The 24123-nt window shown below is 46.6% G+C and overlaps 1 protein-coding gene across 2 annotated transcripts in view; it reads left to right on the forward strand.

Moving 5' to 3' along the window:
- Positions 1-24123, forward strand: part of EEIG1 (estrogen-induced osteoclastogenesis regulator 1) — a 37332-nt gene that overhangs the window by 5162 nt on the left and 8047 nt on the right. For both annotated transcript variants that reach the window (XM_065853760.2, XM_065853761.2), the window contains exons 3-7: positions 15803-15923; positions 16244-16273; positions 19870-19986; positions 20458-20504; positions 23028-23185. In XM_065853760.2, the coding sequence (XP_065709832.1) occupies positions 15803-15923; positions 16244-16273; positions 19870-19986; positions 20458-20504; positions 23028-23185 (473 nt within the window). The remainder of the gene's footprint in view (positions 1-15802; positions 15924-16243; positions 16274-19869; positions 19987-20457; positions 20505-23027; positions 23186-24123) is intronic.

The following is a 24123-nucleotide window of genomic DNA, read 5'->3' on the forward strand; positions in this document are numbered from 1 at the left end:
CCAGGCAGGTGCTGTATTTCCCCACAGAGAAGTACCAGTATATTCCTTGAATAGAATTAATCCAGACACTTAAATAGCACAACAAACAGTGAATTCAGCTGCCTCCCAAGTATCTTTAAAAATAGCAGGCGCAGAGCAGTAGGGATGTATTCATGGCAACCGTTTTTTGTGAAGCAGATGGGCTGCTGTGTTTTGTACCAGTTTGAAGCTTTTTGGGGGTGTGTGTGTCTTTGTTCCTAGAGAGATGACACGATAAGCTCATCGGGAGATTTCGGATCTGGGGATCGGTGCAGGCAAGAGCTTGGATGTCCTAATTGAGTGCCTTAAGCTACAGGCTGATGTAGCTCATACATGTACATTTTTGGGCATTATGGAAGAGGAAGACCTGATTAAATCCCCCCCATTCTCTGCTTACAGTGTCAGTTAATGTTGAGTGACAGCCAGATGCTCTTTACCTCGGCGCTGATTGATTTCTGGCTGCGTGCTGGCGGCGAGCGTTACCAGTGTGTGATGTGAAGTGGAAAGCCAGGTGTTATCCACAGGCTCCTGACACTTCATCCTACATTGTTCTGTTAGCATGCCAACAGTTTCACTCTGGTATTTCTGGATTTAAAGGGAGGGATTGTCCTCTGAAAGCCCCTGTCTGATTTGGAGGAAAGACTGTTTTGCATGAGTTGAGCAACTTTGAGGGCATTTCCCACCTTCCTCATTGTCTTCTGAAGGCACCTCAGACCGTGTGTCCTTTGGGACTGTGCATTGCCAAGCACATGCAGCGTTGCAGCTTGGTTTTCCGCTCGTGCGCAAGTTTGAACAAAGACCATGGTTGGTGTTGTGCAGCCCAGCAGCTGTTTGTGTGCAGGCTCGACCTGGGAAGAGCTGACCCCGGTGGGGTGGTCCGGCCTCTGAGTATTTTGGTGCCATAAGCCTGAACCAACAATGTTGTTGGCCTTGCAGTTTTTAACTGAGTAAGAGTGAAAGGCCACTTCCTGCGCTGCATATTTGTGTGCGTGTAAAGCTGCATCCAGAAAGCCGAAGGAAATACTGATGTTTGGGGAGGCACCTCATACCAGTAGTTCTGTGTGGACTGTGATCAGCTTTGTGTAAGTGTGGCTTTGTCATCCTTTTGGAGGTACAAGCCTAAAGCTACTTGCTGTCCTCACTTAGTGGGATGCAAAGCATTGTTAAGTCTTTTTAATTTCTGTAGGATGTAAAGGGGGAGAAGCATCGCCCTGCTGACACGTGGCTGGTGATACAGAAACCTTTGTGAAGGGAGATGCAAGTTGTACCACCTCTGAAATGCGGCTTTGCCTCAGTGGTGATAGCTGGAAATCAACTGATTCACTGTCGTCATGTCAATAGTCACTTTGCCTGGGGTTACAGGATCCTTCAGGTAACGAGGTTCACCACGTTTGGCTCTTCCATACTGGAAAATTGTTAACTGTTTGGTTAATCAGAGACTTAAGAACTGATTCAGCCCGGTTGAGATCTAAATCTTCACTACCATCTGCCTTAAACCAAAGATTAGGTAACTAAATAGTTTCTTTTCAAGTCAGTGTCCCCAGGAGGGTAAGAAAATGAGCTGTAGGGGCTCGGTGGCTGAGTTCTGCCTCTTGGTTTGAGCAGGATTGCCGGGGTGTAATACAGGAACAAACTTGGTTGTGGCTCTAAACGGTTCTCCCAGTTCCATATTTTAGGACTATGTACGCTTGGCTCTATCCTCTGCTAGAGCATGTGGTGTGATAACATATTTTAAAAGTGCTTTTGTTGCGAACATGTCTGAAGATGTAGACCTTCCCTATGTATAAATTTATATATGAATAAATGTACGGATCAAGAGAGCGAGTTTTAATGGTCCAGAGCAGCTTCCCATGCAAATGTCCTTCTTTCTGGGCTGCAGCCGTGGGAGGGGGCTAGGGGTGTTAGTGGAGGAGGCATTTGAATGCAGCCTCCAGAAATGATTTGCCGTAAAATATAACCTAGTTCAAGATAATATTAAGGCATAGTACCTGCGCTACTTGCATTCTGAAACAAATACAGAAAAACTAGAGGCAAAGGTGAATAAAAGGGGGTTTAGTCCACCAGCGTAACTAAATGTAGGTGAAAGTCGTGAGAGCAGAAGCAGTGGATGAGGTTTAACTTCTGACAAGTTGAGGGTGTTGGGGAAAAGTGCAGAAGTGATACAGCACCGCAAGGTCCATGCCACAAATCATTTTAAGCTGCACTTTGAATTTGCAGAGTGTTTCTTGCACCTTTTCTGGGCTCTGGCTGCTACATCTGCAGGTCTGACCACAGAAGCTTCGTGCTGGTTGATTTGTTTTGTGCCAAACTTGCCTCTTCCTGCCACCGATCACCGTGTCGGAGCCTGTCACAAGACGAACAGAATGACATTAAAACTTCCCTGCCAGGGGGGTTGTATCCTGTTGAGTAAAGAACAGTCTCTGTTCATGCTCTGGCTCCTGTTCCACCTGCCGTTGCTCAGGCAGGGGCCGCTTTGTTGACCAGGAGCTGTAATCTCGGGCTCTGTAACCGATACGCTGTGTGTACAGCATCAGCAAATACGTTCGGATACAGCCAGCTTTCAAACTTCTCCCTCGTCGCTGATTCTGAGCCGGCGTTGCTTTGACAGCTGACTCTTAGCAACAGCCTTATCTGGGTGACTTGAACGGCCCTTGGCTCAAAAAATTACTCATTGAAAATTAATGTTCTGCTTTGAGACTGGGGCCATGTAGCCTTCTTGATTAACAGGATGGCAATACTGTCCTCTCTGGCTGAGGACAAGGGGAGGTAAGGAGAAAGTGCCCCCCCCACACCCTCTGAGACACATATTTATTTCTGAAATACAAGGGAAAACCTAAATGGCTTGCAGTGTGTTTATTCTTTGTGCTCTCGAGCTGCCGTCAGTGTTGACTCTAGCTTTGTAGCTGCATTTCTGAGGAATTCGTGCGTGCCTTCAGGAGCCTGTGGTCTCCCTGCACAGCTGTTGGTATTTTAATAGGCCAGAAGTTGCCAATGGCAAGTTGTTCTGGTACCAGTTTCTATATAAATGAGGTAGGTACAGATTTATTTCTCATTATTATTTTATTGCAGGAAGTTCCATCTGGTAGCGTTTCAGGAAAGAACCCAGCAAGGAGCGGACGGTGAGCTCCGGCAGCACCCACCTGCGCTGGGCTCCGGCAGGTCTTGTCCGCGTGAGGACAGACGGATGTGGCTCTGCATGTGGCCTCCCTTTTTCAAACAGGATACGTTCAGCATCCTCTGTGGGCTGCTGGCTCTGCACTGGGCCTACAGTCTGATCTGGAACGGGTCCGGAATTATTTTGTAGCTGTGACTTGTGTAATAAAACAGAGGCCTTCAGCATCGCCCTGGACCAACAGCTGAATCTGCTTGTTTCTTGTGTAATAGCCTGTGAGCTCACATCAGTAATCTTCGCTGTAAAGGTGATTATTCCAGGTGTTATTTCAGGTGGCTGGATGTGTTACCGCACCCCGGTACCAGCTGCTTACCCTGCAGGATGAGAGGTTTTGTCGTGTTTTTTTCCTTGCAGTTTATTTGTATTATGCCAAGTGCCCTTGCTGGGAGACATGGCACACATCGCTGTCCTAACTCCGCACTTGGCATCATGATCTCTGGTACCACACAGCGGGACTCAGCATCTCATTTTAGCGCCTGGGTTTGAAAGGCGCTTCCCACTACACCAACAGTTGTGCCTGTGTTCACTGGATGAACGGCCTTCTTGTTTGGTGTATTTAATCTGACGAGCAAGAAAGGGAATTGTTCTGCAGGGCTCAAAATTGCTGATCTTCACAGAGGTCATTTTCACGAGCTTCTTGTGAGTTTTCCCTGTAGCTCAATTGATAAGGCTGAGATGAGGGGAAGATCGAGGAAACAGACTGGAGTTATGGGGATGAGGAAGAAAACGAAGAGGAAGCACATGGAGTCTAGAGGATTGGGAGGAGGCAAGTGTGCAAGAGACAGGATATTCTAGATAAGCAATAGCATATACAGTCTGTATGACGGATGCTTTCCCTGCGGATAGAAAGTAGCTGAGCTGGCAAGAGAGCAGGATTCTGCCTTTCCTTTGTCTGAATTTATCATCCTTCATCGGTGAGAGGGAGGCCTTGAAGGAGGTCCCATGTTGTAGCAGGAGATGGGACTGAAGCTAAAAATACTTCTATGGCAGTCTAAATAAGAAATGAACCCTGTCTGTTCAGCCTGAAAGCACTGACTGTGCTTACAGGGGAGGAAGGAAGATAGTATGTGGATTTACTGTCCTGGAAGGGCTAGAAAGCTGCAGTTCTAATTAGCAATGCAGCTTTAGAGACCTACAGAGACCATCACCCCTGCATGTGGTTGGTAACCAGCCTGAAATGTGTTTGCCGAAATAAACAGCTGAAGCTAAAAAACTCAGTTTGGGGATTGCCGCTTCCTAGAGCTGTATGTTACTTCTCTGGCCATTCAGTGTACAAAACGTAGAAAATGAAATTTAAGTTCTTTTGTTAGTGCCTTTTGGAGCTTTATGCTCCAATCTGGCTCTCCCAATGGAAAAGCAGATGAAGGCACCTGTAATAGGAAACGCTTTAAAAGGGATGTGCCCTCAGGGTTTGAGTTTGGGGTAGTCACATACCTCCATTTGTGCTTCCAGAATAAATCTTTAGGAAATGGCTGTGACAAGATGTTTCACTAATGGATATTGGGTTAATGATCAACAGTCTCCCTCAGAGCAGTTGCCACGTGAAAGGCTGGTCAGCACACGCCTGCAGTTTTTGTTCCTCCTGAAATGCAAGTGGTGAGTGAGAGGAGCATAAAACGGGGAGGCCAGAGTGAACCCCACCAGAGCTTTCCCAGTGCCTTGTTCTGCATCCAGTCACTTTTGATTCCAGCCCTTCAGGGGTAATACTGCTCATCAAAATAAAAGTGGAAATGGCCAGGAGAGGGGAAAGGAAAGGCTTGTCTGGAAAAACTCTGGTTTAGGGAATTATTTCCCTGGCCTTGTATCAGACTCTTTCAGATTTTATCCACACTTGAAACAGCAAAGGTGAGGGTGGGTGTGGTGTCACGGTTTTCACTGGATTATCGTTTGCGTGTATATAGGCTATAGGGAGAGGGTTCCAGCCTGGCCACGTTTTCATCATGCTCTTTGTGTTTCTCTTCATAGTTCCTGTTCTTCCCATTATCGCCAAGGCTGTGCCTGCGTGTCACAGAAATGAGGGAGGAATCTAGGATATTTGTAATTCAGTAGTCTTTCCAGATCTCTTAATGCTCCGTTGCCCTGGAACAGAGCAATAGTTTTAGCGGTCGCACTTTGACGTAGACTTACTGCACCGGCTCAGCCCCAGCTAGTGCAGAGTCCTGTTTCCAGACTAAGCACTCAAGAGCTAGTCTGCTCGCTCCTGTTGCAGATTAATAATGCAGTAACCCCTCTGTAGGAAAGCACTTTTCCTGGCTTCTGTCAGCAGCCTGCGATGTTTTATCTCCTGCTTCAGTAACACCAGGCAATTGCATCTGCATAAATGTGGAATTCCTTTCAAGTACTGCGCTGCTCATCTTCTGCCTGCAGTAGCCTGCAGTGCTCCTTGCCGCAAGGGAGATCCTGTGTTGTGGAGGAATATAATTCCTATAACTGTTTCTTACATTTGCTGCATTTGTGATTTGTTGAATACTCTTGTTTTGCTGTGCTGTGAGTAGCTGATGATACTCAGTTTGGTCACTGTGCTCATTAAGGTCCATTTCTGATGTAGGTTTATAGCAACGGCTTTTCCTGCTCTCTGTGCAAGTACCTCTGCTCTTTCAAAACAAATTTGTGTGTTGTCTCCCCTCCAGGAGCAATGCGTACACATCATTTACTCTCGGTAGGGGAGAACCAAGGGAATTTGTCTGAATGCAGGTGGTAGTGACAGCCATGGAGGTAAAAACTCTGATGCTCAGAAACCTCCTGGCTGTTGAGCCGGGGGGGAAAGGCCCATGTTAACATCTCATGGGGGCTTAACCAGCACAGGCTGCTGTCGCAAAATGCAGAACTCTCCCATATTCTGCCTTTAACCAAGATGTAGCTTATGAAATTACCTTTCTCTGATTAGGACAAGTTGCATAATGAGATACTGGTCTCTCTAGAGAACTGCATTTGTCTGGATCTGTGACTCCAGAGGGGCAAAAGCAGCTCTAACTGCTTTCAAACCTCTGTCTCTCCCCTCCTCTTGCTGGCTCCGGCACTGCAGCGTTAACACCGGGTCTGACGTGCTCCGGATTTGGGGAAAAAAAGGATGGAGAAGTTTGGACAGGACTGGAAATCGCAGCCTGTCACCACCAGTGTGGTGATGAGTCAGGGGGCTTTACCCAGCAGCCTTTTTTAATTTGCAAACCTCTTCTGCCAAGAAGCCTTTTTGCTGATAAACCAGCGATAGATACTGATGGAGGTTGAGGGAGAACATGTTTGTACCTTGTCCTTAAAACCAGTGACCTGGATTGTGCTGCTCAACAGTGCCTTTAGAAAGGAACCATCCTAAAACACCTGTGTTCATCGTGGAATGAAAACACTCCTGTTAGCATAGAAAGGGTTTTCTCCTGGGCCATTGTGTTGGTTTTGAGTAAATGTGAGTGATTCACGGGGAACATGTCTGGGCACGGCCGGGTGTTACCTCTTGGGTAACTAAACCTACTTTTAGCACCGGTGTTGACTCCAGGGAGCTTATTTACTGAAGGGCTCTTCAGCGTACTCGAGCCAAATCGCAATGATGTTACATCACACACTATTAATGAAATTATTCCAGAATTGAACTTGGCCTTATGTGCAGGTTCATTTGCACTATAAAGACTTCTCCAGTACAGCTATATTGGCAAACTCTCCTTGTTGAAACACGGTTGGTATTGGAAAAAAAAATGTCATTTATCTGTTCCAGGATCAGTGCATCGTCACGTACCATAAACCTGCCTGAGAGGCAAAAGGATTTGTCTCGATGTACATCACTTCTGTTAGGGATGTTGTTCCAAATCTTGTGTCAGTTCCCTTCAGGATTTTTGTTTTCCAGGTTTACTATCCCAGCAAAGCCCTGGAGTATTGAGTTGACCCATGTCTTGATTTTTCTCATCTTGGGAGGCATGTGTGGATTTGTTTGTTTGTTTTGAAAGGTAGCTTTCTGTTTTCTTTAAGAGCATCTTGTTGACAAGCATAGCTTTCTTGCATTGTGAAGTTGTAGCCATCCATGCCTTGTACCTTGTGTGGTAAGGCTATTATCAGAGTTCTCCTTGCTGGAGTTTACGTTGCTGTCTTTCTTTACTAGGAGTTTAAATTGAGTCAGCAAAACGCAAATCTGGAATCTCTCAGAATGACAGCTAACGCTTATGGGATAAAGAAAGTTTATAAATATATCAGCAATGCATGATCAGTGAATCTTCATTTTACATCTATGATCTGCCAGAAGCAAAAAGGCTTTCTAAGCTGCAGCATGATACAGAAACACGTATTGACTGTGAAATAGGGTGGGTTAATCTACCTTAATCTTCTAAGCACCTGTACAGAACCAACCTTGGAGTTTTTCTGAAGCATTGGGGACCTTCTGAAGCTTTAGTTCTTCTGTCTGTTAGAACCACATGGAAGATGTGAATTGTGATTTGTCCAAAGGGCAGATGGGCTCTGGGAGAGTCAGGATGTTTTTTTTCTTTCCTCTTTTGTGGTTTTTACTGTGTAATCCACTTGGTAATGATCCTCAACACCCCCTCCCTCTGTTCCTGCCGTACCCCAGTCACATGGAGGTCTCTCAGCTCAGGTTTGTCATCCCCTGTAACTCCAGCTGACTTGGCCGAAGGTGCAGGTAAGAATTCAGGAGCCCTTCTTAGTTCAGTTGTTCCCATGCGTGTTTTACACATTTGATTTTTTCAGTGGTCATAATTGTGGAAAATCGGATCTGAAAGGTGTTTACGCCCGAAGTTAAACTGCTGGGGGTGAACCGCGGGGCAGCACAGAGCAAGAGGAACGAGGCATCAGAGACCAGCTGGAGAAAGCAGCACCGATGTGCAGCGACCAGAGTGCAGTGGCTGGTGGCTGACCTGGGCAGACCCAAGTGAAATCTGCAGTGCAGACCCGTTCTTGTCTCTTCTGTAACTGGAGTTCTCGTGCAAAGCACTGGTGGTGAGCTTGGCAGCCTGGCACGTGGTTCGTTCTTGGCTAATCCAGCTCCAACGGAGTCTATCAGAACAATGGAAGTAGGAGTTGTGCGTGGTGACTCAGTGCATGATCAGAGTTCAAAAAAAGCAAATGCGTCTTTCAGCGTTCAATACGCACATTATTACAGACTTGTGTTTCAGTAACTGAGTCATCTATCCAGTTATTCCTTTCTTTACACTTAAGACTTTGGTTCTTCATTGCTTGTGATGTTTTTGCTCCTGGCACACGTCCCTGGCCTCTGACCAAAAAGAGCTTGTGCTCTGTAGATGTGGCAAGAAGTTCTTGGGTATGTGCTGCTTCGGGCTGGGCTGTCTTCAGCACACTGTGTAACAGTGGATATATTGCACAGCGTTTACAGTCCCTTCTTGTCCTTGTTTTCTTGGTGTCCGGCTTTTCTTCTGTGCTTCAAGATGACAGAATGTAAATTATGAATACCTCAAAGCAGGCTGGCTGTGCCGGGTTTGTCCTGCCTGTAGAGTGCTGTGTACACATCCCTTGCTGCTCTGCAGCTGAGTCTGTTAGAATTATTTCCCCTTGCTTTCCCCCTGCTCCACCCTTACTTACCCTTCCAAAGCTCATCTGACTTGTTCTATAGCTTAAGTTTTAAAAGTGACTTTCGTTCTCCATTTGACGCAATTTTTATTTTGTTACATGACTTCGGCTGTAGCATTCGATCACCAGCTGCGTGCTATTTCTTTTGTAACTGCCATTGTTTCTGATAGTATTTTAAATATGGTTCGTGTTAGGAGGAGCTTAAAGGTTTTAAGATTTAGATACAAGGAATGGTTGGAAGCATTATTTTCTAAAATAAATCACAGTGGTAGATTTTAGAAGCCCTGGATGTACTGGAGAGTGTGGCTATCCAGTGCAGCGATCTGAGTACGTGAGATGGGCTGCACTGGAAAACTCTTGCTATGGGACGTTCTGCATGAGGTACATGATTTCATGTTTGTCACTTATAAAAGACACGTCTGGATGCACGCGGCTGGACCCCAGACATAACCAAATTACGGAAGCCTTTCAAAGAAGGTGTTAATACAGAATGAAGAATACTGATGCTGGAGGGTTTTGTACAGGTGACTGACTGCCAGCCCCGTTCTGCAGTAGGTATTTTCGCTCCCTGGCTTGTACTGGTGCGCCTTTATCAAGATTGATCCCTGCCTTGGAGGAAACTGTAATCTGAAGTCCAAGACCTGTGCTTCTACGGAAATAGGCTGCTTCTGGAAATAAGGTTAAAGCCACATAAAGTCAATCGCTTGCCTGCTACATACCAGCTTATTCTTAAGGAGGATTTCTAAATCATTCTTTGCATCCTGTTTTTGTTTCATACTCCCCCTGGTTTTGCTCCAGTTCTTTCCTTACCTGTCTTTCACACACTTGGTGCTGTCGTTGTCTTCCTTCATTGTCCCCCAGTTAAACAGGCCTCACTGTTTCTTACTGAAGTGTCACCTCTTAGCTTTTCCTCTACAGTTGCTGTTAATCTTTTTCCTGTATTTGTCTCTTCTCCACTCAAACAGGGATTACACAGGCTGTGCTGTTAACTGTGTAAGTGGAATCTGGTTTCCTGAGCTGATTTTCCCCTACTCCTTCTTCCCTGTTTTCTGTTCCCCCACCTCCCCACGTACCAGCAAACAGCAGAGGCCGTGGACGTGTGTCCATCTCCTGGTGTGGGGCAGAACCGAGCAAACGTGGTGAAGCCCTCCAGAAGTGTCAGAGCTTGCCTTGTTCCCCCCAAAAAGTGCTGGGTGGTGTGAATACTTCAGTATGAAAGCATTGGTGTTCAAAGGTGGCATGTAGAGAGCCCACGTGCATCTCCCCTCTAGTGCAACTGAAGAACTAGATTAATAGGTGTGTGATAATGGCAAGAGGGAGATTTGGGCAGGTGTCCTTCTCCACCATGGGTCATTGGAGTGGCATTACTGCGGATTTAGAAGTTAATTTTGCAAGTAGGTGGTGAATGCAGTGACCTTACTGCTGAACCCTTGTCTGAAACACTTGCAGTGAAACATCCAAATAAGTCTTGTTTTGGATGACAAAGACTTGCTTGGTTCTCTTAGTGACACAGGCTGCATCATCTGTCTCTGAGCCATTTTTCCATCATAACTGCAAATGTCTGCTACACAACAACCAGCACTTGTCAGCTGGAGAATATGGAGTTGTTTGCAGTGGGGGAGACGTGCGGCTCCTTGGGCTGGCAGTTGTTCTGGTCCGTGATGTCAGCCCGTTCAAAACAGAGTAACTTTATTGTTGGGAGCTACTTGCAGCCCTCTCTGCTCTTCTGCTCGGGGAAGGCGAAGCCTCTCCATGTAAATAACTTGCTGTAAAGCACTTGTACACCTCCAGGTTAAACTGTCTTGAATTTCCATGCATTGTGTATCCAGCTGTGGTGGGTTTGGGGTTTTTTTTGATCCTGTATGGTGTTGCCCAATGAACGTTGTGTGTCACCTCACATTCTTGGGATACGTTTCCCCTGAGCTTTCCAGCACCGATTGCTGCATCGTGTTTGCTTCTGCTCTCTCCCTGTGTTTGTCCTGCTTGAGCTTCACAACATAATGAAAAATATGGCAGCCCTGAGCTGTTATGGTGTGACACATGCCCTGCTGTTCAGCGTGCTGTCTGCTGACAGTGCTTCTTGTTTGCTGTTTATTTCCCTCCTTTTCCTTGCCAGGCATCTGGATGGCGAAGCCTTAGAGCTGTGCTGCCGTGATGTGCCCTGTCCTAAGCCTATTATTTGGGGATACCTACAGCTTTTGGATCATATATCTAAACCAGTTATTGGCTAAATGAAGGGTTGCTTACTCTTATATATGTTTTCATTCACCTTCATATTTCCTGTGCTTTGTAGGCAGTGATTAGACCCTCTGTAGCAGGACCTGCTGTGTCCAGAGGATGGTATACATTTCGGCATGCTGTGAGTGTGGTGGTGTGGATGCTGGTTACTGACCTGGGCATCTTAGAAAGTCAGTTTTGAAACAGGTTTTTCAGAGACTTTTCCTTGTCCTTACCAAAGGTTTCTCATTCAGCTTTGCACTGGATAACCTGGTTAAAACAGTAACTATCTTCTCCAGAGCATAACGCAGGGTTGTTCCCGGCTTCACTGAGTTACGGGAGTGTCAGAGCCTTGTAAAGAAATGCTGTAGAAAATACATGATGTTGCCCTTCAGATGTAGTTTGCTGAAATAGCTTGATTTATTTCTTTGCCCCCGTCTGTCGCTGAGGGGATTGTATAATACCTGCATCGCTGAGGTTGTGTCACTTTATTCCCCAATGTGTGTTGGGGCCCCTTCGAGGGTTTTCTTTCAATTCATCACACTTAAATGAATCTGAGCTGGGACTTGGCTCATTGGCCTGTTTGAAATGGTGTTATCTTTCTTGTGCCTTATCAGATCGAGATGCTGCTGGGGTGCTGCTGTGCTCCGTTGTGCAGCGGTGAGCCAGCGAGGACGCAGATAGCGCAGGGTTAGTTCTGCTTGAAGGGTCTGACACAGACCCACATCTCCGAGAGGAGGGACAAGTGAGCCTGTGGATTGGGCATCAGGAACAGGAAAGCTCATCCTGCCCCTTCACGTAGATGAGGAGGAGGAAATCTGAATAAGCAGCTCTTTGTGTGTGCTTATCTATATACTGTCTCGTTTAGCCTGAGGTTTTCCCACATCTGCTCCCATGCATGAAACATCAGACTGAGACCCACTACTCTGCTGAAATGTTTGACATTAGAAAGCTATTTTTTGTTGTCAGTGCCCTCCCAGCGAACCTGTGGCCTTTTTAGGATGTTTCGTACTTAAAACTGTCTTATGTGTGACTGCTGCCATAAGTAAGGGTGAAACATCTGCTTTTCTAAATGTTTCAGCAAGGCAAAATGTAGCGGGTTGTGTGTTTGAAGCGTGATACCCAGTTGGGCGCAACTCAGCTTTGCGTCTGTAAATAGAAGTTTTAATCTCTGCCCTGGTGTTTCATTAGTGAGGTTTCCATGTGGGACACAGGCCCAAGATAGCATGGGTCGTATACGTGGCCTTTTTCTAGAAGCGTTTGTTTTAGCTAACCTGCATTCATCACGAGCTCTGTGGCTTTCTGTAACAGCGCTACTCTGTCCGTGGCACTAAATTCGTAGCTGGTAAGCGTCTCTTCTCTAAAATGTGTTCACTGGTGTTCCTGTGCCCATCTCCAGAGCTGCAGTAAGGCTGTGTGTGAGATCTGAACCCAAAGAGGCCTCGGTGGCTTCACTGCAAAAGCAGATGAACCCACGGGTCGCTGCTGTGCGTCGTTCCCGTTGCTTGGATTCATACTGTGCTATGGTGAAACCTCTTCTAACTGATCTTTCATTGCTGGTAAATCTTCATTCAAGGGGTGGAGTGGTGGTGAGGGATGCAGTGAATGGTCCTGTCTGGCTGGAGAGAGGTGAGCAGCTCCAAGACCCCAAGAAGCTCTGTCTGGAGTTCTGCTTTTCGCAGAAGCTGCCACAGAGTTGCATTGGTTTGTTCTGAGGAGGTATATTTAGATCTGCAAGAGTAATTACAAAGCTTTGAATAAGTCTCAAGTCAGGAGAGGGCGAATCTTAGCTTGGCAGGGATTCAGCCTTCTGGGAGTCTTTCTGCAAAATGGTACAGACGGCTTTTTTTAAAATAAAACTTCTGAAGACCCATTGAATTAGCACCTAGTACCAGGCATTGGTCTGTTCTATTTCTGTCTCTCCAAATACAGACTAAAATTTAAAATTAGACACTTATGGTTTTAAGCTGCTAGTTTCTGCTTTGCTTTTAGGTGCCTTGTGATTAGGATGGCAGGAAACGCCTCTCGGTGCAGCCCTCGCCGCGCTGCTTGGGCGTGTTTGGTTTCTGTGTGATGGTTCCTAATTGCACATCAGAGAATATTCTAGGGCTAAATGCAAAACTGCTCCTCATCCCAGTCCACTTTTTTCCTTATTTTAGCATACTCTAATTACCAGCCTAACGATAGTTTGTTGGGAGGTGGACAGACAAGCCCATTGCTTCCCCATATGCCATCTTTCGGAAACATGGAACTAATTTTTTAGCGCTTTGCTTGAAACAATAGTGCTGGAGATTGCTTGTCTAAGATACAGGCCCACAACCTTAGAAACCACTCTTTCAAGTGAAAAAGAAAGCTGAAAGCCATTGTTGAATTATTTTGAAGCTTGTGACTGGAAAGCAGCTCTGAGTTTTCCCCTGTAAACTCCTTTCTGCCCTGTGCATGCGATTCCAAAGACATAAAAAGCCCCAAGCTACACATACACCTGCAGCTCGGGTTCATCTTGGCAGTGCCATGAGTAACGTAAGCCCCCCAAATCCTTTTCCTAATCCACTTGCACCATGCGGTATCTACAGCAGTTTTAGAAAGCCAGCACACATCCTTAATAAGAAGCAGAACGCATGTTAGCGGAGCTTGTGCTCACAGCAAATTAGCTACGAAGGAGCTCTATTGCTAATCAGTACTTTTTGCCACGGTTTGGAGTAATTAGCCTTCATTGGACTTCGCAGCATCCAGCAGATGCTTGATCATCTCTGCATCGTAATACGAGCAAGAATTCCTGAGTAAGGAAAGATGGAGCTTGGTCACTGAAATACTTGCTTGTGACAGGAGCTGGAGCTCTGAGCCGTGCTCCTGAATGAGGTTTGTCGTACCTGTCTGGTCTGAAGACTGTTCGGTTGTAGCTGCCTTCTGGAATTTGGCTTGAAGCCCTGGTGTCATTAGCAGAATTAGTATTAGCCTTGCTTTCCAGAAAATAGCGGGTCCTTTTTAGAGACAACTAATGCTGCTAAAATACTTGGTGTTTTCTGCACCCCGTGTACCTTCCTTGCATTTCTGAGGCACGTGTGTTCACAAGCTATTTTCTATTCTGTTGAATTAGTTTTTTCATCTATATCTGAGTTTTCCTTTCTTTAGGTTGTTCAAGATACTGACCATTAAGTCAGGTTTAAGGCACCTCACATCTGAAGTTTAGCTTGCCTAATTTGGCTGGCTCAGTGAATATTTTATTATCGGCAAAGCCTTTTAAATCCCTCTGGAAAGGTTTCTTCTTCTGTCTGAAGGAGCTGGAGTGAGTTGAGCGGAGCAATGAGAACCAGATCTCATCTTGAATTAATCCCAGGTTCAAAGGTACTTTCGGCACTTAGATGTCTCACATTTCAGGGACTTCAATGGCAAGCCCTAGCTCTGTGTGGAAGGCATTTAAGTTCACTCTCTTGGAGGAATTGCCACCTTCTGTTTTCCTACATTTTAAGCAGGGATGATCATCCCTTAGCTGCGTTATAGAGGATTATAGGTTTCATTTATTTGTCAGCTGTTCCTTTTCTGTTCTCTCCTGTTTGCCTTGGCCAGGAGCCTGGTCAGGTCCCACAAAATGGCTCAAAAGACTAGTGAGGACCTCCTGGGTCAGAACTTGGTCCTTGGTGTGTGTCCTGTTGGGCTCACCTTGAGGTTACCAAAGGGCTTGTTGGTACAAGTGCCAGCTTCTGCCCTTCCTTCCCAGGAGAGTCGCGGCAGGACCAAGACTGATCGTTCTGCCCTTTGCCACCGGTCTCTGGCTTGCACTGTGCCAGGTTGTGTGGTGGAAAGCCTTCCTTTCCCTGCTAAAGCAGTTTATCAGGTGTCCTTGCCCTTTGTCCTGTGCTAAGAGGAGAGATAAGAGCGAGATGCAAACTTGCAAGCTCATAGCTGTCAAAAGTGCTTTCCCTTCCCTGCCCCCCACCAAACTCAGCTCTTTGAGAACTCAATCAACTGAGGGCCAAGCTCCGAGCCACCAACAGACCGTGTCCTGCAGAGGATCAGTGGGGACCCAGGGCGCTGTGCAAGGACCCACACATCTTGTGTCTGGGCTCCTTTGAACCTGCCTTGTTTGAAGGGTGAAATCCAGCTTCCCTCGAGGGCTCTCCAGAAGCCAAAGCTGTACTTGAAGCGATTCCTGTACTGGAAAAGGCTTTGCTATTCTCCCGTGTGTTTCTCCTTTCACCCTGGAGATCAGGGTGGGCTACTCGGAAGCTGTGCAAGCAAAACCTCCTCCTCCCTGGCTGAGTCTGCTTCAGGATTTGAAACCCTCCCATGATTCGAAGTGCAGTGTTTGCTCAGCGTGGTCCTGTCTGTGTGTGCCCAGGAGCGTTTATTTCCACGTGCATTTTTGTCCTCGCTCGAGCTGGCTGTCCTCACTGGCCTGGGCCCAGCGTAGGAAGCAGGACAGCTGCCTGGGAAGGACAAACCGTCCAGGACACGTAGCACGTTTGCTGTACAAAACAGGCATTTTATAGGAAGATAAGCCTGCAAACCTTCAGCCCAGTTCATTTATAGAGGCTGGATCTGTCCAGGCCAGACAGTGAATGAGCTAAACCGGCTAAGCAGGAAATGTTGGGGAGCTTGTGAGAGTTTTATAGGCAAACTTCGTTGATGGGATGATTAGTCTTCCCTGTAACCTGGGTGGATTTTACCTGTATTAACTAGTGAAAAGCTCAATGCTAACATAACACCTTTCTGTGGTGCAGTTTCAGGTGGTGTGGACCGAGCCATGTTGTAGAGGCTCTTCACAGCCCAGGTTGCCAGTCATTAAAAAAGATACTTAATAGTCAGGTTTAATATGGCTTTATACCTTTATTTGAAGACTATCTTTTTCTTCTCTTTTTTGCTTTCTCATAGAGAGGAAGTTCAGGAAAACTGTGTCCGCTGGAAAAAGAAATTCACCTTTGTGTGTAAAATGAGTGCCAACCCAGCCACAGGACTCCTAGACCCCTGTGTCTGCAGAGTGTCTGTCCGCAAGGTGAGCACCTACCTCCTGCTTCTGGCAGATACCACCAGTGTCCTGCTGTTGGTTACTAGCTGCTTTTTTGGCAGCAAGAAGAATTGCGTGGATGGCAGTGGGAAGGAAGGATTGTTTGGGCTGGGATGTGGCTCAAATGGAGCTTTTCTCTCCAGCGAGGGTGTTTGATGGAGGGTGGGAATGACCAGGGTGGTGGGAACCCTTGCGAGAGGGCTTGTGAAATCCTGAGAGCAAATTCCAGGATTGAGTAATGACTTTCCCCTTGTTTCCCCAGCACAAATAATAGCTGCTTTTCCTGTTTGTTTTGTCTTCTGTTATAGGAGCTGAAGGGCGGAAAAACCTACTCAAAGGTAAGAGCACAGAAAGGACAAATGTGGCAGTGTGATGATAGTCTTGTCTTCTCTTAGTGCTTTACACCCAGTAGAAACCAGTGGCTGCTGCAAAGTGATCTGGAGAGACGGTCATTTGTTCTTACATTTAAGCTGAGTTAAGTGATTTTCCCGAAAAAAATCTACTTGCTAGGACAGGATCCAGATTGCACTGGATGTGGATTTGAGAAGGGGGTTGGGAAGATGATCTGCGTGTCCTCAAACTTTGGGGAAGTTCTGAGTCAGATGTGAACTCTCTGGCTTCTGGCAACGTCTTGCTCATAAAGAAACACAGGCTCCAGTTCTGTTCTCCAGAATGCAGCAGCCGGCTGTGGCTGGGGTGGGCACCTCGCTGCCCCACGAGCACAGGCAGAGACCTACAGCAGAAATCCACGCCATCCAAAGCGCAGGGGACACCGAGGCAGAAACCAAACAGATCAGCAGGAATGTTGGTTTTGGTTTGTTCCCCCCCATTTTCTTGCCTGCGCTATGGGACAGACAATGGGCCACCCGCTTCTTCTATTTATGCTGGATCAAGAGACAGCGTTGCCTTAAGAAGCTGAGCTTGCACAGAGCCCGAAAGCATGTTTGCTTGAAAATGAGTCACTGCTGCTAGTTTCTAATAAACAGATGTTCGGGTCACGCACGACCCTGTAGGAATTTCTTCTAATCGATACATATCCTTCCTGAGACCACGGAGGCAGCTGGTGTTGGAGGCTGAACTGCGCTCACTCCTCTGTGCTGTGTGATAGAGGGCAATGCTGCTGCCCAGCCATTCCTTTTTTGTTGCTAATTAGGACACGGTCTCTAGGGCCATCAGTTTCTCTTTCACTAAATTTTCGCTGGGGAGAGGTTATTCCTCCATTCTGCAGAGCTGCCTGTGCAGGGAGCTGGAAGAAGACACGTGCCTCTGAGGCAAGGTAAATGCATCAGCTTGTTCCTCCAGCAGTGTCCATCCTCAGGCTTCCCACAGTAATCATAAATGCAGAATTAAAGGAAGCCTGAAGACAGGTTTCTGCGGTGGAGTTAACCTCTGTGCTCTTATTCAGGCCATGTTCTAACCTATTCCCCTTTTACTCAGTCTCCAGTTGTGTTTAGTGACATTTTGAGAGAGACCTAGTTGTTCCAGCCTGGAATTGGAGACCAAGTCTCAAGTCCTTCTCATCTCTTGGGCTGGTATCTTGCTTGGTCTCCTGTGAAGAAGACAGACACGTTCTGTTGAATTCTAGGAGAACATGACCTGAGCATTTCGGCAGCACAGAAACGAGATGTCACACCAGTTTCTCTATGGACCAGGCTTGTTCCAGGCAGGTCCCTGGGGCAGAACTGACTTACTTGAGATTCCTAACGTTTCCAGCAGAAGTCTGTGGCATGTGTTCATGCAATTATTTTCCCATCCCCATTCTAAACAGCTGCAAACTCCTCCAATGGTTGCAGCAGATGTAGAGGAAAATGCAACTTGTGAATACCCTCTTTACCTGGTCCCCTTTCAGCAGGGTCTGAGAGCGATGGAGCTGTTTGCACTCAAGACAGAGTTTCCATCAATTCATGCACCTTTTTGTTTGACGTTAATGTCACTTCAGTGTCGGGGTTATAGAGCGGAAGCCAACAGGAAGGACTGTTAAAGCGGAAACTCTTTCCCCAAGCTGGAAGGAACAGCATCAGCTGGCTGGAAAACTGAGGAAACTATTCTGAAAGGTTACATCTGAAAACATCCTTTTGTTAAGGGATCCTTCCTTTATATACTGGGAGTCTGCTTCCTGAGAAGAGCTTCTGACCTCAGCACGTTGCATGAGTCGCTGCAGGGTTCTCCCACACTCTGTCCTCCAATGTCTGTCTGTCTGTCTTCTCAGAGAAGTTAGTGCTGTGGTGGAGGGAAACGCATCTGGGTCTGGTCCACTCGCTCCTGTGCCGTGCTGTTCTGCTGGTGCGGTTGTGCTGTGTCTCCTCTGCCCTCTCGTTTTTCCACACTGATGTATTGCAGCTTCCTCTGTAGCTTTCTCCTGTCCTGCTTATCTCTGAATGATAAAACTTGGTTGTGGTGTTTTTTCTTCCTTATCAGTGAATATTCAGCAAGCAGCATAGCCCTTGGCTAGAAGATAATAGAGGAACATCTACAGCAAGGACTGGAGAAACACTCAATTTAAGGGAATTTTTAAGAAGGAAGAAAAGTTACCTTCTTTTTTTTCCCTTCCATTTTTTTTTCTGAAGAAGGGTTCCTGCTCTATCCCACAGTTGTGTGTTTTGCCTTTGCCATCAGCTCTTGTTCCCCTTTGAGAATGGGATGGATGAAGCAGCTACGCTAATCTTGCTGCTGTCTTCCCCTGAATCGTGTATCTTGTGCAGGCTGTGGATTAGGCTTCTGATTTGGAGCAGCAGGAGCCAGGGCTCACACGGCAGCGCCTGTGGTTTGTGCTGTAACTCCCTATCAGCTCTCACCGTTGACAGAGCACCACATTTCCTTAGGATGGTGCTTCTGTTGGAGGTTCCCTGTTCAGCCGTATCATCCGCCTGTCAACACCAGGGCAGGAGAAATGTTCTGTAATGCACTGAACAACAGCCAGGCCTGAGCTGCTGCTCCTCTGCATTCTCTCCGCGTTCTCCTGGAAGCTGACCTGTGTGTTGAAGTGACACAAACCTTCCGTGCGTGGATGGTTTGGTCAAATATGGGGCACAGCACCTCTTCCTGATCAGATTAGCTGAGACACAACTAACTCTTATTGCTAAAGCTCCACGTAAAAGAAGTTGTAACTATATTTGAACGCCAGGAATTAGAGCAGAAAAACAAAGTCCTCTTCATTGTGTTTATCTTTACTCTAGAGGCATCAGTAGCCTCTTGGAATTTGCCTGTGATCTTCAACTTTCTGTCACCTTCCCCATTTGCTTCCCCTTTGTTAGAGAAGGTTCAGAGAGCTCACAGCTAAATCTCTCCAAATATTTCTCTTCCCTCCTGCCCCTCAAACCTACTCGCTGGTTAAATCTTAGTGGTGTTGAGCAAACATTGCCCCAGGATTTCCCCAGCCCAACAGCTGCGTCTGTTGTGTTGAGGCACAGGCGCTGCTGCTCAGCTCTGGGCTTCAGTTTGCTGGGCTGAAAGTCCCGCTGTTGTTTTTCAGGACAGTGTCACTTTGCCCTGTAACAATATCCTTTCATCTCCGGGTTCGCATGCTCCGCTGCATTCTGGGATGGCCCAATACAAAGAGCACCTTATTGTGTTTGTGTATGTGCGATTCTGTTTTTTCCACATCGTTGACCTAGTGCCTTCCATGTCCTTGGTTATGCAAGGGCTGCGGGCTGGTTAACGCTCTCCTGGCCAGCACGGCCACTACACGTCCTTCCTCCAGGCAGGACTGGCTTCCTGAAGGCTTCAAGTGTCCACCTGGCTGAAGATTAGGAATGTCATCCTGCCTGTCCTCGAGAGCAGGGGGTGTTCACAACCACAACTGCCTGTGCACCGGCTCCTGTTTCTGCCCTCACTCGCAGATGCGCTCCCTTCCTTTGTGTGACACCACGTATCCCCTTATTGAGTGACTTTTGTTGTTCTCTCCCCTTCCCCTTCATTGTTTTCTTGGCTACAGCTGGGCTTTGCTGATCTAAATCTGGCAGAATTTGCGGGCTCTGGATCCACTGTCCGTTGCTGCTTGCTGGAAGGATACGATACTAAGAACACCCGACAGGACAACTCCATCCTAAAGGTACAGCAGCTGCTGCTATGGTGGAAATCCTACTATTGAATTTGGAATGACTGCAGCCAGAGCGCAGTGCTAGGCCTGAGCAAAGGTCCTGCTGTGTACAGAGGCAGGATTTTGCTTCTATGCTGCTAGTCTGCTTGGAAGTTTCCCATCATCAGAGTTGCCCTTTGGTGTCTTGGCATCCATTTGGCCAAGTGCTGACCCTTGACAGCGTTCTTTGTCATCAAAGAAGGTGTGAATGGGACAGGGGGAAGGTCTCAGTGCATTGTTGGGGTGGCCAGGCTGGTGTCCTGCTGAGCCACTTGGAGCTGCTGATGCAGTGGGAGGGAGGGAAACACCTTGCGAAATCCCTGAAGCTGATTTCCTTTGGAAAGGAACTAGGTCTTGCTAATCCTCACACCAAGCCCTTGACCTCCTGGCTGGTGGGAAGTGAGGAGCTCACAGCTAACTATGTGCCTTGTCCCCCCTCTCCAGGTCACAATCGGAATGTCCCTGCTGTCGGGAGACCCCTGCTTCAAAACGTGAGTTTCTGGGTGCTCGTCCTCTTCTGAGCAAACCAGGACACCTGATTCTTTTGTTCTCCTCAGCTGGAGACTAAAGCTGATGGAAAGGGGGAAAAGATGCCCTTGATATTGGGAAGTACAGTGGAAAGCTTGGAACTGGAGGTCTGGATTAGCCAGAGGAGCTAAGCCAGCCTGTGCTGTTGGTTGGTTTGTTCTCCGCTCTGGTATTTCCAGCTTGGTTAGTGGTTGTGCCAGTATTTTTTTCTGCTAATGTCAGGTTTTGGAAACTAACGGACGTTGATAACAAACTTCATGTTTTGCATAAAACAGAATTTCTCATAGCTCTGGGCTCGGTTTCACTGCCCTCTGAGAAGGGGAAAGGTCAATGAAAAAGTCTTGGAAACAGCCAAACTTCAGCACATATTACACAGGATAAAGATCTTGAATTGAAACAGCGACAAAAATACTGCATACTCCTTTTCTTCTACAAGGACCTAGGTTCACAATTTGTATTAATTAGTAGAAAAATCGTGATCATGGACTGTTTTTTAATGCAGAATGATAGGAAAAAATAAATACAGTTAAGCTGTGGAGCAGAATTGTTGCTTAAAGAATTGTTGGGGGATCAACTAACAAATAAACCAGCAAGATGTACCTTGATACTGCAGTATAGCCTTGCAAGACTCTGCAGTCCCAGCCACGTGCTGATATATAATGTAATATTTTGTGTTGATTCCCAATAGTATGAGAGAAAAAAGCTTTACCCTGAGGCCATCTCTTGTATCTGTGGTATTCTGGGCTAAAAGGTCTAATTTTAGGAGCTAGCTTAAAGTGTAGAAATCAGCTTGCATTCTCATTCTAAAATGCTGTGTAATTTTTAGTCGATTCATAGTGCTGCAGTGTTTTCTGAGGCTTTCAAACCCTAAACGCGGTGTCATCTGATTCTGAAAAAATTCTGCTTCAGAAGGAAGTGTAATATCTTAAACCATAACTTTGTAACAGTAACAGATGTTTTAAATTTGGGGTACTAAGATGTCTGGCAATAATATGTCTGACAAAAATACCTGTTGCTCCTTCAATATGGAAGCAAATCTCGCTGTTAAGAGTGTCTGAAAATGATACAGAACTTGGTATATTTATCTATTTAATATAAGTAGGGTCAGTCTGAAAGTCAAACCTCCTAATTTTCTTAAAGGATTTTTGTAGTCATTCCCATTTTCTTCCTTATATGTTAACGATGTGCAAATGTCTAAAAATGGAAGCTTTGCACGTAGAATAGTCCTTGATCGGTAGAGCTTTTGAGAAATGGTTCTCATTAGGGGATTAGGCGGGAATTAAACTGTGCTGGGAAATCGCTTCCGAGCACCGACTCGCCCGGTTGAGCCTTCTCCTGGGTGTCGTGCAGGAGGCAGAAGCTGCTGGAGCTGCCGGACCCCCACGCTGACCCAACAGCTGCCGCAGGAACAGTTTGCTTGATGAAGGCTGAAAAGGCTTTATTAACCTGCGAAGCAAAGTCCCCAAAGTACCTGGGTGTGTGTAAATCACTGATAATGTGATTAGGGAGGGTTTTTTTTCCTGGTGAAGGCATGCTGTGGGTTTCCTGAAACCTTTATGACTGTTTGGCTGCCCATAGAAAACATTCTCAGAGCTTTATTTTTTCCTCTCAAAATACTGCAAAGGTCCTCTCATGTAGCATCTTCCCTCAGATCTCCGAGGGAGACAAATAGAAGGTTTTCTTTCCCAATCCTCTCTTAAAAAGCTGAATATGATCCATTAGTTCCAGTTCAGTCTTTGGGCTGCAGGGAGGTTAGGGCTCCGACAGGACTATTCTCTTTGCCGCGCTGCGCGTACCGTGGCTTCCACCCAAAAACACTTTGGGAGGAAGGGAGGGGGCTCCAGGCGCTCACAGCTCTGCCCTGCAGTCAGCGTTTACAAAGGGATGTTGGGAGCACACAGAAATAACCAGAAAAAATAATTTTGACAACTGGAAAAACACTTCAGTTTCATGGAAAAGGGGTTTTAATAGCCAGTTAAAAAACGGAAAGGTTATTTGGTAGCTGTAAAAGTACTTGCTTAGGGGGATGGGTTTGCTGAGATTAAAGGTTTGATTTTGACCTGAGTCAGAAAGGTGTGCTGAAAGGCTGCTGGAATTGAGAGCTGGAAAACAGCAAGCACTGGACACGTGTTGGGGGGAAAAAAGGCAGCTCTGGATGGTCTTTTGGAGGATGGTGCAGTCTCTGAGACGGTTGTCCTATATAGATGATTGAATGGCCACTTTTTGCCTTAATTTACCTCCAAAGCCTGCTTTTCTTTGTGGTGCAGTCAGGATGCAGTATGAGGTAGGGAAGACCTGAGTCTTGCACGTAGGAAATCCCAGTATCGTGCTGTGTTGCTGGTCGCAGGGGGCTGCCAGCTCCCCCACCAAGGGTGGGTGCAGGCGAGGGGACCCTCTCAATAGAGCAGCGTGGGAATTGTTGGTGCGATTGGGTGATTCCCAGCCCTTGCCTGGCAGTTTGTAACCTCCTTTGCTTCTGTTTCCAGGCCTCCTTCCACCGCCAAATCCATCTCCATCCCGGGACAGGACTCGACCCTGCAGCTGACCTGTAAGGGTGAGGGAACCACGAGCAGCAGCAGCAGCAGTTCCACCACGATCGGCTCTCTGCGCCAGAGCAAGCCAAGAGCTGCCATCCTCAGCTCGGGTATGAATGCCCATCCTGGAGCCTCGCGACGCTTGGCTGTGCCTGGAAGCTCTTTTGTTTTTCCCAGCTGTTGCATGCACAAAAAATATTGAATTTTTCATGTTTTCTTGCGCCCATCATCACCCCTCTGCTTATTAAGAAAATTGAGGAAAGCGCATCTATAAGTGCAACTGAGGAGAGGAAGCATAAATCTTTGCCATATGTTTCTGTTAGTGGAGATAAAGCAATTTGTTTATTTTTGCTTGGAATTTAATAATCCACATATTGCTCTCATCCCTGCTTTCCACTGTGTTCAATCACAGTTAACATTATTCTCCACTCAGCTATTCTGTTGCTCAGACTTATCTTCTAGAAAAGTTCCTCTGAAGGTTTTAGAGGTTGGTTTGAGATCTGATGGCTGTGTTCCAGCTGCTGATGCAGAGTTCTTTGGCTTCTGTATGAGCCTCTTTTCAAGGGCGCTGCATTTTCCCACAGCCTTTTTTCTTGCCAGCACACTCCACACGTGCAGGCAGATATGCTGCACGAAAACAGCACCCTGGTCTTGTCATCTCAGTGATTTAGCACATTGTGCTTTTCTTAAAAAGCTGGCTAACATGTCAGACTTGTGCGCTTTTGGATATGCTTGCTGCAAGAGAGACGAGCAAGGTGATAGCAAAGGCACAGGGGTCATAGAGTTATAGAATGTCCTGAGTTGGAAGGGACCCACAAGGATCATTGTTATACTGAGGTTTCTGTACCAAATTCAGATGTGATTTAAATGGCACAGGCTCTCTCACAAGTAGTAGAAGGGGAAAGGTAGTAGCAGGAGAAGCACCCGAATGGAGGTTGTAATACTTTACTGCCAGTGGCAATTTGATACTTTCTTGGTCATAGCTTAATGTTTTTAACTATAGACAGCTTCAGATACTACTTGTCCTTCAAGGCCCCAGAGAGGCTTG

Source organism: Patagioenas fasciata, chromosome 20, assembly GCF_037038585.1.
Source record: "Patagioenas fasciata isolate bPatFas1 chromosome 20, bPatFas1.hap1, whole genome shotgun sequence".
In the NCBI taxonomy this organism is placed as follows: Eukaryota; Metazoa; Chordata; class Aves; order Columbiformes; family Columbidae; genus Patagioenas; species Patagioenas fasciata.